Source organism: Danio rerio, chromosome 25 (genome assembly GCF_049306965.1).
Source record: "Danio rerio strain Tuebingen ecotype United States chromosome 25, GRCz12tu, whole genome shotgun sequence".
Classification (NCBI taxonomy): Eukaryota; Metazoa; Chordata; class Actinopteri; order Cypriniformes; family Danionidae; genus Danio; species Danio rerio.
In genome coordinates, this window is record NC_133200.1 from 37,520,001 (window position 1) to 37,537,500 (window position 17,500).

At 37.2% G+C, this 17,500-nt stretch overlaps 2 protein-coding genes across 18 annotated transcripts in view; one reads left to right on the plus strand and one right to left on the minus strand.

Moving 5' to 3' along the window:
• vps4a (vacuolar protein sorting 4 homolog A) overlaps nucleotides 1–9,994 on the plus strand; it is a 16,645-nt gene extending 6,651 nt beyond the window's left edge. Inside the window, exons 8-11 of one of the 4 annotated variants that reach the window (XM_009298174.5) lie at nucleotides 493–574; nucleotides 649–868; nucleotides 2,822–2,962; nucleotides 7,158–9,994. In XM_009298174.5, coding sequence (XP_009296449.1) covers nucleotides 493–574; nucleotides 649–868; nucleotides 2,822–2,962; nucleotides 7,158–7,259 — 545 coding nt within the window. In that variant the 3' untranslated portion in view covers nucleotides 7,260–9,994. Of the gene's footprint in view, nucleotides 1–492; nucleotides 575–648; nucleotides 2,306–2,459; nucleotides 2,674–2,821; nucleotides 3,095–7,157 lie in introns of those variants that run through there. The other 3 variants (XR_012399967.1, XR_012399968.1, NM_001076609.1) reach the window with 3 other exon arrangements.
• A 301-nt stretch (nucleotides 9,995–10,295) lies between these two features.
• Nucleotides 10,296–17,500, minus strand: part of cdk10 (cyclin dependent kinase 10) — a 17,959-nt gene continuing 10,754 nt past the window's right edge. For 3 of the 14 annotated variants that reach the window (XR_012399883.1, XR_012399877.1, XR_012399884.1), the window contains 5 exons: nucleotides 12,673–12,796; nucleotides 12,428–12,567; nucleotides 12,042–12,094; nucleotides 11,409–11,934; nucleotides 10,296–10,623 (listed from right to left, as the gene is read on the minus strand). Coding sequence is in view for 3 of the 14 variants with exons in the window: in XM_009298171.5 (XP_009296446.1) it covers nucleotides 11,840–11,934; nucleotides 12,042–12,094; nucleotides 12,428–12,567; nucleotides 12,673–12,796 (412 nt within the window). In the remaining 11 variants the exon portion in view is untranslated. Of the gene's footprint in view, nucleotides 11,935–12,041; nucleotides 12,095–12,427; nucleotides 12,568–12,672; nucleotides 12,797–16,634; nucleotides 17,313–17,499 lie in introns of those variants that run through there. The other 11 variants (XR_012399880.1, XR_012399885.1, XM_009298171.5 and 8 more) reach the window with 9 other exon arrangements.

Genomic DNA, 17,500 nt, shown 5'->3' on the forward strand with positions numbered 1-17,500 from the left:
TTTGTGTGTGTTTTTTCTGTGTTTGTTGGTAAGTCCCCCTGTTTGTGTCAGTAATTGTATGTAGTGTGTGTGTGTATTTGTGGGTGTGTGTTGTGTTTGTATCGTTGAGTCCCCTTGTTCGAGTCAGTATTTAAATGTATTGTGATCCTGTGTGTGCATAACTATGTGTGTATTTTTGTGTTGTTTGTCTGTTTTTGCATTTGTGTGTGCTTTCGTGTGTGTTTTTGTGTTGTTTTTGTTGGTAAGTCACTTTGTGTATCTGTGTGTTTGTCTATTTGTATTTGTTGTTTGCAAGAGTACCATTGTTTGTGTCTGTATGTGTGTGCGTGTTTGTGTATATATTGATAAATTACTCAACCAATCAGAATCAGGGACTAGACCCATCTAGGTTAATGAAAATTAAAAGTCTCTTTATTGTCATTGTTTAATCAGCCAGTCCTACATGAATATTCCTGAGATTGTCTGATGGTTTTCTCCATTTCTCTTTGGCAGGTGTTGGTAATAACAACGACGGGATCTTAGTTCTCGGTGCCACTAACATCCCGTGGGTCCTTGATGCTGCTATTCGCAGGAGGTCAGTGTGAGAGCCGCTTTAAATCCTACAGGTTATTGTGATTGTGTGCTAACGTGTCGTATCGTTTGATGCAGGTTCGAGAAGCGCATCTACATCCCTCTTCCAGAGGAGCCGGCGCGATCGGCCATGTTTCGCCTTCATCTGGGAAACACTCCTCACAGCCTGACGGAGGCAGACCTGCGGCAGCTCGCACGCAAGACTGACGGATACTCAGGAGCCGATATCAGCATCATCGTGCGGGACGCGCTCATGCAGCCCGTCAGGAAGGTGCAGTCGGCCACGCACTTCAAGAAGGTAAACACTGCCATCTAGGGGTGGCCAGATCCTGGCAACGTATCGAAAAGATCGAACTAAGGGCACAATAATGTTTACACAATGCACTAAAACATGTACATTTGGCAACACTGACTCCTGTTCACACTGATTGGCGAAAACTTCCAAAAAGTTACTCGCACTTACTGACCGAACATGAATAAACGCAGACAACGTCGCCACCATTTTCACAAAATAGTGATTTTGATGTTCACAAACAGTGAGGTTGTAGTCAGAGGCTCTCTTAACATGCGTAAAACATATCCATTTCATTTCCAAACTTTGTAGTGTAGTGAGGTAGTGGCACAGTAGGTAGTGCTGACGCCTCACAGCAAGAAGGTTGCTGGTTCGAACCTCGGCTCAGTTGGCGTTTCTGTGTGGAGTTTGCATGTTCTCCCTGCCTTCGCGTGGGTTTCCTCCGGGGGCTCCGGTTTCCCCCACAATCCAAAGACATGCGGTACAGGTGAATTGTCCGTAGTGTATGAGTGTGTGTGTGAATGTTTCCCAGAGATGGGTTGCGGCTGGAAGGGCATAAACTGCATAAAAACTTGCTGGATAAGTTGGTGGTTCATTCCGCTGTGGTGACCCCGGATTAATAAAGGGACTAAGCCGACAAGAAAATGAATGAATGAAAAACGTTGTAGTGTGAACGCCTCCTAGTGGACACCAGTGAAGCAGTAGCAGTTTGCTTTAAAGGGCACATAGTTCACCCCTTATTTTTGAGTTAATATGAATATTCTGGTTCTTCTGAGTGTGTCAGTTTAGGTTTAGTTCAACACACAGTTCCGATTTTTTGATTATAATGTGTTAAAAAGTGTTATTTTGGGGGCATGTACACAGCTCGCTGTTTTAGGGGCGTGTTGCTTCACATTAAAATTAGTTTCAAATTCCGGCCCAACGTAACAAAGGGGCGGAGCCAAGAGCTCCCCCGCACTGTGTTTAGCAACAGACAGGCAGACAGAGAGAAGCAGCATGAGTGAGAGGACCAGCATTCAGCCGTACATGTACGACTCGGACACAGACCAAGCAGAGAGTACACAATCATGTGTCTGTATAGTTTTACAGCCAACTGTGTGCTAGTTTCAAGTGCTTAGCTTGTACACTTAGACTAATAACCGCACACACTGAAAAAACTTCGACTAAGGCACCGGATGACCCGCTTAGAGCTGCGACACGGCACACAAGACACACACATTCGCATGTTATTTAAAATGCAACTATGCAGATGGTGCGGCAGAAATATGAAGTGTCCTGAATTGTGGCTGGGCGAAAAGTACACTAGTTTGTAAACCTACTACAAACAAACTGTTACAACCAATAATTCCAATGAGAGCGATCATGTGGGGAATGCTGATCTTGTGTTGAACCCAATGAGCCTTGCATCCAAAAATAGAGCAAGGGTGTTCCTCTAGTGCAGGGGTGGCCAATCCTGTTCCTGGAGATCTACCTTCCTGCAGATTTCAGTTGCAACCCTTATCAAACACACCTGTCTGTAATTATGAAGTGGATTTCAGGTCCTAATTAATTGGTTCAGGTGGGTTTGATCAGGGTAGGAGCTAAACTGTGCAGGAAGGTAGATCTCCAGGAACAGGATTGAGCACCCCTGCTCTAGTGACATCACTTTGACTCACACGCTGAAAATGGCGGACATGAAACAACAAACTGAGGATATGGTGACGCGTGCCTGTCAATCAATATTAGTGGGCGGGGGGACCGCACTGCTACGTCAAGTTGCGGTCGATCTAAAAACCGCTCCAATTGGTCCACCGTTTTTATGTTGTTAAATTAAAAAAAAAAAAAAGGACTGTGTGTTTATATCACCCCAATATGACGGTCTATTCACTGTACCTACACACACGTCTGTCCAAACAGCTTGAAAAGTAGATTTTTCACCATAGGTGCCGCTTAATGTGTTGCTGTGCTGTTGTGGTTCAGGTTCGAGGGCCGTCCCGCAGTAACAGTGCAGTGATAGTGGATGACCTGCTGACCCCGTGTTCACCCGGTGACCCCGAGGCCATCGAGATGACCTGGATGGACGTGCCTGGAGACAAACTGCTGGAGCCCATCGTGTGCATGGTGAGATATCGAGGATCACGATCAGCTCTGCTGCATTATTATTCACCTTATTCTTCGCAACCATTTGAATCTTTTTGGCTCGAGACTTGCGCTTTTATCACTTTTAGACATTAAAACAGCTCGTTCTGCTGCTTGGTGTTATTATATTATTCTGCTTTCTATGTATACTCATGCTAATACTTGTTTATAGAGCGAGTAGTTTGACCCTTTTCTGCAGTTTATTATTGCTAGTCATTTCTCCAGTAGGCAGCTGAATCGGAACTTCTTAAACAACCGCAAAAAAAAATCGCATGTCCACATTGAAAAATAAGGTCAATAGCAGCTATTTCACAATGTCCTCAACGATATTTGGCATCATGTTACTCTGAATGTTTTTGATTTTGGTTTAGTGTTACAAAACTACCAGAAATCATAAGAGTTTTGCTTTGTAAAATCAAAAATGATCTTTAATAGAAGTATGTATTATACAGTATTATCAGGATAACGGCATTAAAAAAGACATTCGCTTAACAAGAAACAAACATTTATTTTATAATATTCTTCATATTTTACTTTGGTTAAAAAGTATTTTATTCTGAGTGATGGCTGACTGTGCGGAAATCAATTTAACCTCTTAAGGCCCAAAGTGTTTTTTTACATGAATTATTTATTTCTCTTTGCTATTTGGGCTTGTTGGAACCTAAGTGTTATCTTTTGATATGATGTGCTTTTAGAGAAAATGATGTCAGTATATGTGGAATCGTGGTCCCAATTTACATAAAACATGTTTTCCTGACTGTGTTGTAATGCATATATAACACATTTTATGAACATGTTTTGACTATCAGAGAGTAAAAACAACATTTCCCCCCCATTTTGGACAGTTAAAAATAGTGTTTGGGACGTTTCATATGCTGCGAAAATATTCTGTACCAAAATATAAAACATTCAAAGTGTTTAAAACAGCCACTTAAGAGCTAAAATTTGCTGTATACATATGTGGACACTCTTTTCCATTAACAAATCACACACACACAGACACACACACACACACACACACAAATTAACAACATAATAATAATGTACACTACCTGACAAAAGTCCTGTCGACTATCCAAATTTTAGTTTTAGGAACAGCAAATAATAATACCTTGACTTCTAGTTGATCATTTGGTATCAGAAGTGGCTTATATGAAAGGTAAAGGCCTCTAGATTACTCTTATTTTACCAAAATAAAATATGATCATGCCTTGGTTTTTAATTCTTTAATTAGGACACTGTGTTAACTCGGCCGTGAGGAGTTGTGATCGTAAGGTCTGTGGAGCCTGTCGGGGCGGCAATTCCCGAACCTGGTGGTGGACACCGGAAGTAAGGGATGCCGTCAAGCTAAAGAAGGAGTCCTACAGAGCTTGGTTGGCTTGCAGGACTCCCGAGACAGCTGATCACCCAAGCTGAGGTCACTGAGGTAGTTTGCAAGCTCCACAGTGGCAAAGCAGCAGGGGTGGATGAGATTCTTAGGTCTCTGGATGTTGTGGGGCTGTCGTGACTGACACGTCTTTACAACATCACATGGAGGTCGGGGACAGTACCTTAGGACTGGGGAACTGGGGTGGTGGTTCCCATTTTTAAGTAGGGAGACCGGAGGGTGTGCTCCAACTATAGGGGGATCACACTCCTCAGCCTCCTGGGGAAAGTCTATGCCAGGGGCCAATGGTTGAACCGGGGATCCAGGAGGAACAATGTGGTTTTCGTCTGGGCTGTGGTACACTGGACCAGCTCTATACCCTCACCAGGGTGCTCGAAGGTTCTCGGGATGCTCAACAAGTTTACATGTGTTTTGTGGACTTGGAGAAGGCAATCGATTGTGTCCCTCGAGGCATTCTGTGGAGGGTGCTCGGGGAGTATGGGGTCAGAGGCGATCTGTTGAGGGCCGTCTCGTCCCTGTATGAACAGAGTAGGAGTCTGGTTCGCATTGCCGGCAATAAGTCAGATTTGTTCCCAGTGCATGTTGGACTCTGGCAGGGCTGCCCCTTGTCACCAATTCTGTTCATAATTTTTATGGACAGAATTTCAAGGCGCAGCCTTGGGCTGGAGGGGGTCCGGTATGGGGACCACAAGATTTCATCTCTGTTATTCGCAGACGATGTTGTTCTGTTGGCTTCATCAGACATGGACCTTCAGCATGCACTGGGGCGGTTTGCTGCCGAGTGTGACGCGGCTGGGATGAGAATCAGCACCCCCAAGTCCGAGGCCATGGTGCTCCACCGGAAAAAGGTGGTTTGCCACCTCCAGGTTGGAGGAAAGTCCTTACGCCAGGTGGAGGAGTTTAAGTATCTCGGGGTTTTGTTCACGAGTGAGGGAAGGATGGAACGTGAGATTGACAGGCGGATTGGTGCAGCGGCAGCAGTAATGCGGTCGATGTATCGGTCCGTTGTGGTGAAGAAGGAGCTGAGCCGAAAGGCAAAGCTCTCAATTTACCGGTCAATCTACGTTCCTACCATCACCTATGGTCATGAGCTTTGGATCATGACCGAAAGGACAAGATCTCGGATACAAGTGGCCGAAATGAGTTTCCTTCGAAGAGTGGCAGGGCGTACTGTTATGGATAGGGTGAGGAGCTCTGACACCCGGTTGGAGCTCGGGGTAGAGTCGCTGCTCCTCCACATCAAGAGAGGTCAGCTGAGGTGGCTCGGGCATCTGTTTCGGATGCCTCCTGGATGCCTACCTAGGTAGGTGTTCCAGGCATGTCCCACCGGGAGGCGGCCTCGGGGAAGACCCAGGATAAGCTGGAGGGACTATGTCTCCCGGCTGGCCTGGGAACGCCTCGGGATCCCCCCGGAGGAGCTTGAGGAAGTGTCTGGGGATAGGAAAGTCTGGGGTTCTCTCCTAAGACTGCTGCCCCCTCGACCCGGCCCCGGAAAAGTGGCAGAAGATGAATGAATGAATAATTAGGACAGTAGGGTCTGACTTTGCTTAAACAAAAGTCTTGTGACTGAACAGAAATAATGTCCAGTATAGAATATAAAGTCCTGCTGCAGTGGAGACAGAATGAATATTGTGTCTGACTCCATCATGAGCTTGGTGGACTGCATCCATACATCTCTGACTCAAATCACTGATTAATAAAGTCATCTGGAATGACAAAGAAAGCGTTCCTGCAGGACTCCCAGAGTTCATCAAGAGTCTTTAGATTCATCTTCAACACCTCCATCTTACCCCAGACATGCTCTATATTGTCTGGTGACTGGGCTGGCCAATCCTGCAGCAGCTTGACCTTCTTTGCTTTCAGGAGCTTTGATGTGGAGGCTGAAGTATGAGGAGCGCTATCCTGCTGGAGAATTGGCCCTCTCCTGTGGTTTGTAATGTAACAGGCAGCACAAATGTCTTTATCTCAGGCTGATGATGTTGCAGATCTCTCGTACACCCCCATACCGAATGTAACCCCAAACCATGATTATTCCTTCACCAAACTTGACTGATTTCTGTGAGAATATTTGGTTCATGCTGGTTCCAGTAAGTCTTGTGCAGTATTTGTGATGATTGGGATGCAGATTAACAGATGATTCAGCAGAAAAATCCACCATCTGCCACTTTTACAAATGATCAACTAGAAGTCAAATTATTTGTTACTCTTACAACTGTGTAGTGCATGTATATATATATATATATATACTCCATTTAATTTTGCTGCATTATAATTATTTCAAAATGTTGCAAACATGCAATGCTTTTCCACTGGGGCGATCAAGACATATAAAAATCCACGTTTTCATACAGATCGCCTTCAGTGGCAAATCAGCTTTCATAGCTATTACCAGATCTGCTTAATGAGTTTGTAGACATTTTGAACGAGGCATTTGTAAAATGAAAAAAACAAAAAATTAATAAACTCTTAAATATATAAGCTTGAGATAAACACATTATGCAGTCATTGAATAATATTAGATAATACGCTTAGTGCATTTATAGGTTATACTTAAAGTTCTCAGGTTGCAATATTTATGAAAGAGTCAAATCTAATGCATGTTCTGCCTGAGGTTTTGTTGCATTTACACAGTTTTGGCCACCAGGTGTCACTAGCGTGTGCTGTTTTCAATGCTTCATAACTGAATCATTTTGCAAAGCAGTTGAGTTGGTTTGAAAGTGCTTCCCGCTGCTGTTCACAGCATGTTCTCTATGTGAATGACTGTGTGTGTGTGTGTGTGTTTTGATGTAGTCTGATATGCTGCGTTCTCTGGCCACGACCCGGCCAACCGTCAACACAGAAGACCTGCTGAAGGTCAAGAAGTTCACAGAGGACTTTGGACAGGAGGGTTGAAGCACACCCGTATGTAGCCGTCCCGACTCGACCAGGACTACCGTCTCTACTCCAAACTAACCAACGGCAGGAGCATGTGATCAGATCTGACACTACACACACACACACACACACACACACACACACACACACATCAGCTGAACGGTGAAGCACTGGACAGACCAGAGCATGAAGCTTGCTGTAAATTGTGTTGAAATCATCCAACTAGACGAGGCGTCCCTCTGTTCAGCTCCGTCACAGATGAGTATTTATTTTAATTTATTTTCAGAGTGTTGGATTGTTGTCGAGCGTCATTATTAACTGTGTCCAGATCAGTATTTCAGCACTTTAACTGTGAACGTGAAGCTCACAAACATTTTTTGTTTTCTGGAGGTCTGTTTCCACCACAGAACGACTAATACTAATCATCCTTTGTTTATTGTTTAGGGTTGTTTTATATGTAGCGGCTCAGAGGGGAAAAAGAAACAACTGAGATGATCGTAGAGTTACGTTCTTTTCCCATCAAAATTGCAATTCTGACATCATTTGATTTATTTCCTAAATTAAGACACAAACTCATAATTTTGAGAAGAAAATATATGTAATTTTGAAAGCCTTACGTCAAAAAAGTCAAAATCGAAATCTCAGAATTGCAGAAAATATTGAGTTTGAATCAAATTTATTTCCCGCTGTTTGTGCAATTTGTGACTTTTTTAGTCAGTACTGCAACTTTTTTCCCTAATAATACATTTTTTTACTTTGCGATTTACTTTTTCTTTGGTTCATTTTCTTACAATATTTTGCAATTTTGATGGTTTCCTCTTAATATTTATCTCTGTTTTGTGCAACTTTTTTTCTGGCCAAAATGAGCAAATTTAAATAGTATTTTACTCTTTTTGATTCTGTTTTTCCCACTTTTTAATATTAATATCTATGTAATAGTGATACAATATCTAATTGAGTTTTTTTTTTATTGCAATTGACATTTTTTTCCCTCCCAACTATTTATTTTCTGGTTGAGATAAAAATGGAGAAAAAGTCATTCTAAGAGACGACGTCAAATTTTGTTTACAATTTTACTTTTTTATTTTTTATTTTTCTCAACTCTAAATCAAATGTATAGTAATTTATTAAGGTATTTATAAGGTCTTTCAAAATTCACTGTTTTTCTTTACAGTAAAGAAATTTACAATATAAACTCAAATCCTCGAATCATTACTTTGTAATTTTGCGCTTTTTTATTTTATTTTTTACAATATTTCACAATTTTTAAGATTTCCTCTTAATCTTTATCTTCATATTGTCAACTTTTTTGGCCAAAATAAGCTCATTTAAATAGTATTTTCCACTTTTTGATTTAGTTTTTCAGATTTTTTTAACAATATTAAATTGCGATGCAATAAAAAAAAAGTGCAATTGACAAAAATAATTGTAATTGCCAAATTTCTCCCAACTATTTTCTGGTTGAGATAAAAATATTATTAAAAAAAAATATCATTTTGAGAATTTTTTAAAATTCTAAATAAAATTTATCAATTTATAAGGTCCGTCACAATTGAGACTTTATTTTTCTTTATAGTAAAGAAATGCACAATATAAACTGTTTATTTTAATTCCAAATTAAGTCGTTACTTTGCAATTTTACGCTTTTCTAAAATTAATTTCCTTGCAATATTTTACAATTTTGATGATTTCCGCTCAACGTTTATTTTTGGGGGGCCAAAAATAGCTCATTTAAATAGTATTTTGCATTTTGACTTAATTTCAAGATTTTTATTATTATTTTTTTTGTAACTGCATCTTTTTTCTTCAAACTGCAATTCATTACTACTATTTATTTTTGGTTAAGATAATCTGAGGAAAACATCGAGAGAAAAAAAAAACTATATTAAGAGATTACGGCCAATTATCTTTCATTCCCCCTCACAATAGCGAGTCAAATTGAGCACTTTAAAAGGCATCTCACAAATCAGACACTTTTTCCTTGCAGTTTTGAGTTAATATTGTGCAATTCTTCACTCACAATTGTATTTCAATATATTTACAATTTTGACCTTTCTCCTCAATATTTAAGCTGATATTGTGCAATTTATATGTAAACTTTTTTGTCAGAGTTGCGACTGTCTTGTAAGTCAAATTGAAATATTTCACACTAGCCTTTTAATTCACAATGTGACATACAAAGCTTAAATAAATGCTTCTTTTGTCTTTTAGTAAGCAACTCTGACAGAATAATGCGTTTATAAATATTTGAATTCTGTTGTGGAAACAAACTCCTCTACATTTACCCCAGAATTAACAGAGAAATATTTGCACACAAAATAGCCTGTCATTTATGCTGATGATTTTTATCTCTGCAGACAGAAATGTCAATTAGTTTCATAATTGCAGTGTGAAATGTTCATGTTCTCGCCCTGCTGATTCTGAAGTCAAACATTTCACTCGTCCGTCAACATTTCCTGATGGAGCAGACATAATGAAGTGTATTATAGAGCAGTAGCTGCCTTTCAGAAAACCTCCTGAACTGATGAACAAAAGACTTTTAAAGCGATCTGTGTTTCTGCTTAACTAAACATGCCTTCTAACAATAGCTCTGGTTTATTAGCGGTGTGATTTAACCGAAGGATCGTTTATTCTGAACATGCCGTCTGTGTTTCTGGACAAAAGCTGATTTTCCAATTGAGAAAGATAAAAAGTTTCTTAAAAATGGAGAATGCCGTGACGTCGATGTTCAATTAAAGGAGAATTCAACCAAACAACAACTTTGTGAGTAAACAGACTCTTATGTGGCAACTAATGTTTCACAGAATGATTATTTGTTGTTGCTCACTGGAAAGAATCATTCTGAAATCATCAATATCTCTCATTGCTTTTTGTTTACATCAGTACTATTAAACACGTATTCAAAGCCCAATCATCAACACAGAATTTCCTTTAAAATTCACAGAAATAAAAAGATAATACAGCATTTAATCAACCCAATGGCATTTCATGTTAATGAATAGAAACATTTGTTAAATATCACACATGTATCAGTGCTAAAAAATACATTGGATCAGCTTTAAATACTTTATTTCATTAAAGGAATGTAGTTTTGGTGTAATAAGCTGAAGCAATACAAGTTCAATCTGACTGTATGTACAAAAAGTTAGCCTAACTATTATATCTTGCATTATTAACAGCACAGTTCACCCAAATACTTCATCTGTTTCTTTACTGTTGAACATAAAAGAAGATATTTTGAAGAATGTTGGAAATCTGTAACCACTGATTGGAAGTCAATGTTTACAGGTTTCCAGCATTCTTCAAAATATCTTCTTTTGTGTTTAACAGCGTAAAGAAACTAGCAAACATTTGACAGTATATTTAGAAGAATGTTGGAAACCTGTAACCATTGACTTCTATTGTATTTCATACTATGGAAGTCAATGGTTACAGGTTTCAAACATTCTTTCAAATATCTTCTTTTGTGTTTAGCAGCGTAAAGAAACTGGCAAACGCTTGACAGAATACATTTTGAAATACAATAGAAGTCAGTAGTTACAGGTTTCCAACATTCTTCAAAATATCTTCTCTTGTGTTCAACAGAATAAAGAAACTGGCAAACTGGCTTGATGGAGAGTACATTTTGAAGAATGTTGGAAACCTGTAACCATTGACTTTCAATGTATTTCACGTAATGGAAGTCATTGGTTACAGGTTTCTGACATTCTTTAAAATGTACTCTCCAAGTTTGCCAGTTTCTTTATTCTGTTGAAGACAAGAGAAGATATTTTGAAAAATGTTGGAAACCTGTAACCATTGACTTCCTTTGTATTTCAGGCTTACAGGTTTCAAACATTCGTTCAAATATATTCTTTTGTGTTTAACAGCGTAAAGAAACTGGCAAACACTTGACAGAGTACATTTTGAAATACAATTGAAGTTATTGGTTACAGGTTTCCAACATTCTTCAAAATGTACTCTCCGTCAAGTGTTTGCCAGTTTCTTTATTCTGTTGAACACGAGAAGATATTTTGAAGAATGTTAGAAACCTGTAACCATTGACTTCCTTTGTATTTCATGCTTACAGGTTTCCAACATTCTTCAAAGTATCTTCTTTTGTGTTTAACAGCGTAAAGAAACTAGCCAACATTTGACGGAGAGTATATTCAGAAGAATGTTGGAAACCTGTAACCATTGACTTCCATTGTATTTCGTAAAACACTTGACGGAGAGTATATTCAGAAGAATGCTGGAAACCTGTAACCACTGATTTCTATTGTATTTCATACAATGGAAGTCAATGGTTACAGGTTTCAAACATTCTTCCAAATATCTTCTTTTGTGTTTAGCGGCATAAAGAAACTGGCAAACGCTTGACGGAGAGTACATTTTGAAGAATGTTGTAAACCTGTAACCATTGACTTCTATTGTATGAAATACAATGTATTTCATGGTTACAGGTTTCCAACATCTTTGAAATATCTTCTTTTGTGTTCAACAGAAAAAAAGGAGGTTTGTGACAAGTGTGAGTATTTGATGACAAAATGTTCAGGTTTGGGTGAATATCAATTTTTCTTTCCAAGCCTCATATTGACTAATCTGTACAGCATCATGTGTCATACTTTGCTCCTCTTGGTCTGGTGTTCAGTCTCAGATGCGCTGCGTTTGTTCCTGTGATGTGGAAATGTGGGCATCAGCTCCGGTTCACAAGCTGAAACACACAAAACATCACATTAAACCTGCTTAAGAGCAAACAAACGTGCGTGTGTGTGTGTATGTGTGTGTGTGTGTGTGTGTGTGTCTGAAGGCTAGACTTACGCAGCGGCTTCTCCTTGAAGTAGGAACTTTCTAGACAGTCGATGGCCGTGGCTCTGGAAGAAACAGAGCACTGTTAAAACAACCCGTGTGTGTTTTACAGCTACATTTTGTTACAGACATACGTCAGTAAATGGATCGCAAGTGCCCACAATTTAGCTTCTGATCTTATCTCGGGTTTATTCTGTCGATTTGAGATCCAAATCTTTGTAGCTTGAGACAGAATAAGAGCAGATTGTGCTGTGTTTTATTGAGATCTCAGTGCAGCTGCCATTACGGCTCGTTTTTTTTTTTTTGTCCCGCCAGCTTCTGTACGGGTCACATGACTAAAAACAATCCATTAGTGAGGATTTGGAGCAAGTGCATGGAGATGTGTGAGTGAGGAGCACCTGCGCTGCGGGTTGTACATGAACAGCAGGTTGAGGAGTCTCAGACCAGCCTCTGATAACCAGGTGAACTTGTTCTTCAGGTTGTTGTAGGGCTGTTTCCTCAGACTGTACTGACCCACCAGCGGCAGACGCGAGAAACCCTGAAACACACAGAGCATTACAGCCTGCCACACACACACACACACACACACACACACACACACACACACACACACATATTGTCAGTCTTTGTCAGAACTCAGTACCGGCCAGATGCTCTCATTCGGCGTTCCCAACAGCTGCACGATCAGATCCAGCTGCTGGATCTCTGAGGCTCCCGGCAGCAGGGGTTTATGAGCCAGAAGCTCGGCGAAGATGCAGCCCACAGCCCTGAGAGATGAAAACACACACGCTTCACTTCATTAATGCTGGACAACAGTGTCTGTTTAATGTAGCTTGTGTTATTTCATATGTTTGGTCCACATGATCAAAAGCAGAAAACTGGAAAAACAGGATTATTCTGGTCATCAGGACAGGATTGAAAAAAAAAAAAAGTGCTTTTATGTAGATAAAAATTGTTTAAACCCCCCTTAAATTTTTTTTTTATATTTCCCAAATGATGTTTAACAGAGCAAGGCTATTTTACTGTATGTCTGATAATATCCAGTCTTATTTATAGTATGATAATATATAGTCTTATTTGTTTTATTTCTGCTAGAATAAAAGCAGTTTTTAAATTTTTAAACACCATTTTAAGGTCAATATTATTAGCCCCTTTAAAGCAATTTTTTTCAATAGTCTACAGAACAAACCACCGCTATACAATAACTTACCTAATTACCCTAACCTGCCTAATTAACCTAGTGAAGCCTTTAAATGTCACTTTAAGCTGTATAGAAGTGTCTTGAAGAATATCTAGTCTAATATTATTTACTGTCATCATGACAAAGATAAAATAAATCAGTTATTAGAGATGAGTTATTAAAACTATTATGATTAGAAATGTGTTGAAGAAATCTTCTCTAGATTAAACAGAAATTAGGGTTAAAATAAACGCGGGCTAATAATTCTGACTTCAACTGTAGACAGACAGACAGACAGACACACACACACACAACTGGTCAAAAGTTTGTGGTCAGAAGGATTTTAAAATAAGCTTCTCCTGCTTACCAAAGCTGCATTTATTTAATTAAAAATTATGTTATTGCACTTTAAAATTACTCTTCAACAGTAGTTTATCATTTAATTTAGTCATTTATTCCAGTTATTTTAAAGATTATTTTTCAGCTTCATTACTCCAGTCTTGAGTCAAATGATCCTTCAGAAATCACTCTAATATTTATTATTATTATTATTATTATTAATGGTAATAGTAATAAAAGCAAATAATGATTGGAGAATTAATTTTATTTGAAACTACATACAATAAGTAATAAATATATAATATTTAACAATTTAAAATTTTTTTTCATTTAATAAACGCTGCCTTGATGAACAGAATTTCATTTATTATAATATTATAATTATGTTTAATAATTTACTATAAAAAACTGACCCCAAACTTTTGCCCGATATTGTAAGTGCATATATAAATATAGTAAATATATATACATATGAACAGTTGAAGTCAGAATTATAACTTCCTGTTTATTTTTCCCCAATTTCTTTTTAACAGAGAAGATTTCTTCAACACATTTCTAATCATAATATTTTTAATAACTTATTTCTAATAACTGATTTATTTTATCTTTGCCATGATGACAGTAAATATATATACACAATTCAAATGAGTAATTAGTAAGACATTAAGTTAAATTATTACTCTTGGTAAATTTTTATTTTTTTTATTATTAATCAAATATTTCCAAAGTGCTTTTTAATAGAGAATTCTTCAACATTTCCATCCATTAATTTAATTTTTTATTTTTTTTTAAATACATAATATTTTACTCTATTTACACTGTTTTGAAAAATACTAGTGTTCAGCCAAAAATATCTTAGGGGGCTAATGATATAAAAAAAATATTTAAACAATTAAAATAAATAAATAAAACCACATATCGCCAAAAAAAACTTTTCATATTAACAACTATAATAATAATAATGAAATTAATTTCCTTGTTCAGTTAAACAAGATTTCAAATGTAACAGCATGGCTAATCATTTAGTTTAATACGCTTGCAGGCACGCACACACGCACACACACCTTTCCTCCTAAAACTATTCTTGTCCAGTGTTGGGGGTAACACATTAGTAAAGCAAATTATATAATAATATTATATTTTTTTAAGTAACGAGTAAAGTAGCGCATTACTTAAAAAAAAAAATTATATATATATATATATATTTGAGTAAATTTTTAGATTAATTAATACGCTTTTAATTCAGCACACTATTTTTATTGTAATCACGTTGAATCACGCTCAACAGGAAAATGAGCTCCCCGCGGGAACAGACAGAAACCAAGATGGCAGAGCCGTACATTTCAGTATTCTCGTTATTTATAGTGTTGTTAAATGCAGAACTCCTCCATTTCAAAAAAGAAAAACATCCTGCAAATGCTGAAAGAGTTCAAGCCTCAGGCAGGTATGAAAGAGTAACTCGAAAGTAATAGAACGCATTACTTAGCATAAAAAGTAAGTAAAGCAGCTTGTTAGTTTATTTGGGAAGCAGCTCAATATTGTAATGCAGTACTTTCAAATCAATTTCCCCCACATTTTTTTTTTTAATCCACTTCGAATGTGTCGACTACAGTTTGCAGCTATCATTTAGCTCAGTGTCAGCTGGTAATCAGAACGTTTTGTACTCCAGGAATGGTGTCCTCAGAATGTGCTTAGAGAACATCCATGAGAGCCGCTGTTCTCCTGCCAAATCTACAGTCTGATCTCTGTGTGCTGTCCTGTGCTGATCAGATCATCTGACACTGAGCTAAACACCACAAGTAAACCAGGTCTGTGTGTGACGAATACTCGATGATGACGGTGATGATGACCCCAGGACAAACTGAACACTTTCAATTAACCTGACTCGCTCGATCAGAGATGGTACACTAAAAATGGTTTTCTCTTCTGAAGATAAACACAGAGGTTGCGTTTCCTGAAATAAACATGAACACACTGCACATTTGTTTTGCTCTTGACTTAAAAAGCTCTAAATAATAAGCGTTTTCTTTTAAAGCCATTAAATGAAGAGAAGCTAAATCTTAAGCGGTCTCTTAAAGGGATAGTTCACCCTAAAATGAACTTTCACTCACCCTCAAGTGTTTCTTCATGCTGTTGTTTCTTTCTTTCTTTCTTTCTTTCTTTCTTTCTTTCTTTCTTTCTTTCTTTCTTTCTTGGCTATATTTATTGGCTATATTGATGGCAACATTGCTAATAAATATTCTATATATAATAAACAATCATAACAGTTTCTTAAATACAGAAGCATTATATTTAAAAAAGCATTACAGTTAAAAAATAATTTAAGACCTTTTAATTTAAATCAATGGCAAATATTCCAAAATTTCTCCAGAAGACTTTTTTTTAAACATTATTAAACTAATTCATGAATAAAAATGCGCTCTAATATTTTATTACAATGTATATTTTTAATTAAATATGACTTAAAATATAGTCAAATATTTTTACACAAGTTACAAATAGTTTTTTCTTACCTTCAATAAATACAGGGGTTTAATATCTTGTATGCTTGTCTATTTTCAATGGTCATTGTTTTTTAATTACATTGCGTCTCTATTCTGTGATAACAAAAGTTGTTTCTTGGACATAAAAGAAGATATTTTGAAGGAAACCCTGTAGTCATTGACTTTCATCTTATAAAAACAAAGTCAATGTGAGTCAATGGTTACCGGTTTCCAACATTCTTCAAAATATCTCCTTTTAAAAAATATCTCCTCTCCAAATAACAGAAGAAACTAATTCCTGAAGGTTTAAAAACAAGTGATTGGACAGTAAAATGAGTCATTTCGTCTGTTAAACACAAAAGGAGATGTTTTGAAGAATGTCGGAAACCGGTAAACATTGACTAACATGATATTTGTTTTTCCTACTATGGAAGTCAGTGGTTACAGGTTCTTCTTCAAAATATCTCCTTTTGTGTTTAACAGAAGAACCAAACTCCTAAAAGTTTGAAAGAAGTAAACAATCATTTTTAGGGTGAACTATTCCTAATAATTTTTAATAATTAACACAAATGTAAAACATCAACCAAAGTGGTCACAACAGCCTTTTTTTAAGATCAGTTGTTTTTTATTTCCTTTCTTCTGTTAAACACAAAAGAATATATTTTTAAGAAAACCCTGTAATTGTTGTCTTCAATACTAGGAAAAACAAAGTAAATGTAAGTCAATGGTTACCGGTTTTCAACATTTTTCAAAGTATCTCCTTTTGGGTTCAACAGATAAAACAAACTCCTGAAGGTTTAAAAACTAGTAATTAGAGGCCAAATTAAATGAGTTTGTTTCTTCTGTTAAACGCAAAAGAAGACTTTTTGAAGAATGTAGAAAACCAGTAACCATTAATTACCATAGCATTTGTTTTTCCTACTATGGAAGTCAGTGGTTACAGGTTTTTCTTCAAAATATCTTCTTTTGTGTTCAACAACAAAAAACAAAAACAAAACTCCTAACCGTTTAAAACAAGTAATTAGAGAGTAAATTAAATGAGTTTGTTTCTTCTTTTGAACATTGGCTAACATAATATTTGTTTTTCTTACTATGGAACACAAATGAAAAACATCAACCAAAGCGGTTGCAACAGCCTCTGCTTTTAGTTTATTTTTTTTACGCTAGGTTATTATTTATTTCTGTTCTTTTGTTGAACACAAAAGAATATATTTTGAAGAAAAATAACAAATACTGTGGAAGTCAATGGTTACCGGTTTGCAACATTCTTCAAAATATCTCCTTTTGTGTTCAACAGAAGAAACAAACTCCTAAAGGCTTAAAAACCAATTAGAGAGTAACTGAGTTTTTTTTTCTGTTAAACACAAAAGGAGATATTTCGAAGAATGTTGCCTGACTTCCATAGTAGGAAAAACAAATATTATGTTAGCCAATGGTTACCAATTTCCAAAATTCTTCAAAATATCACC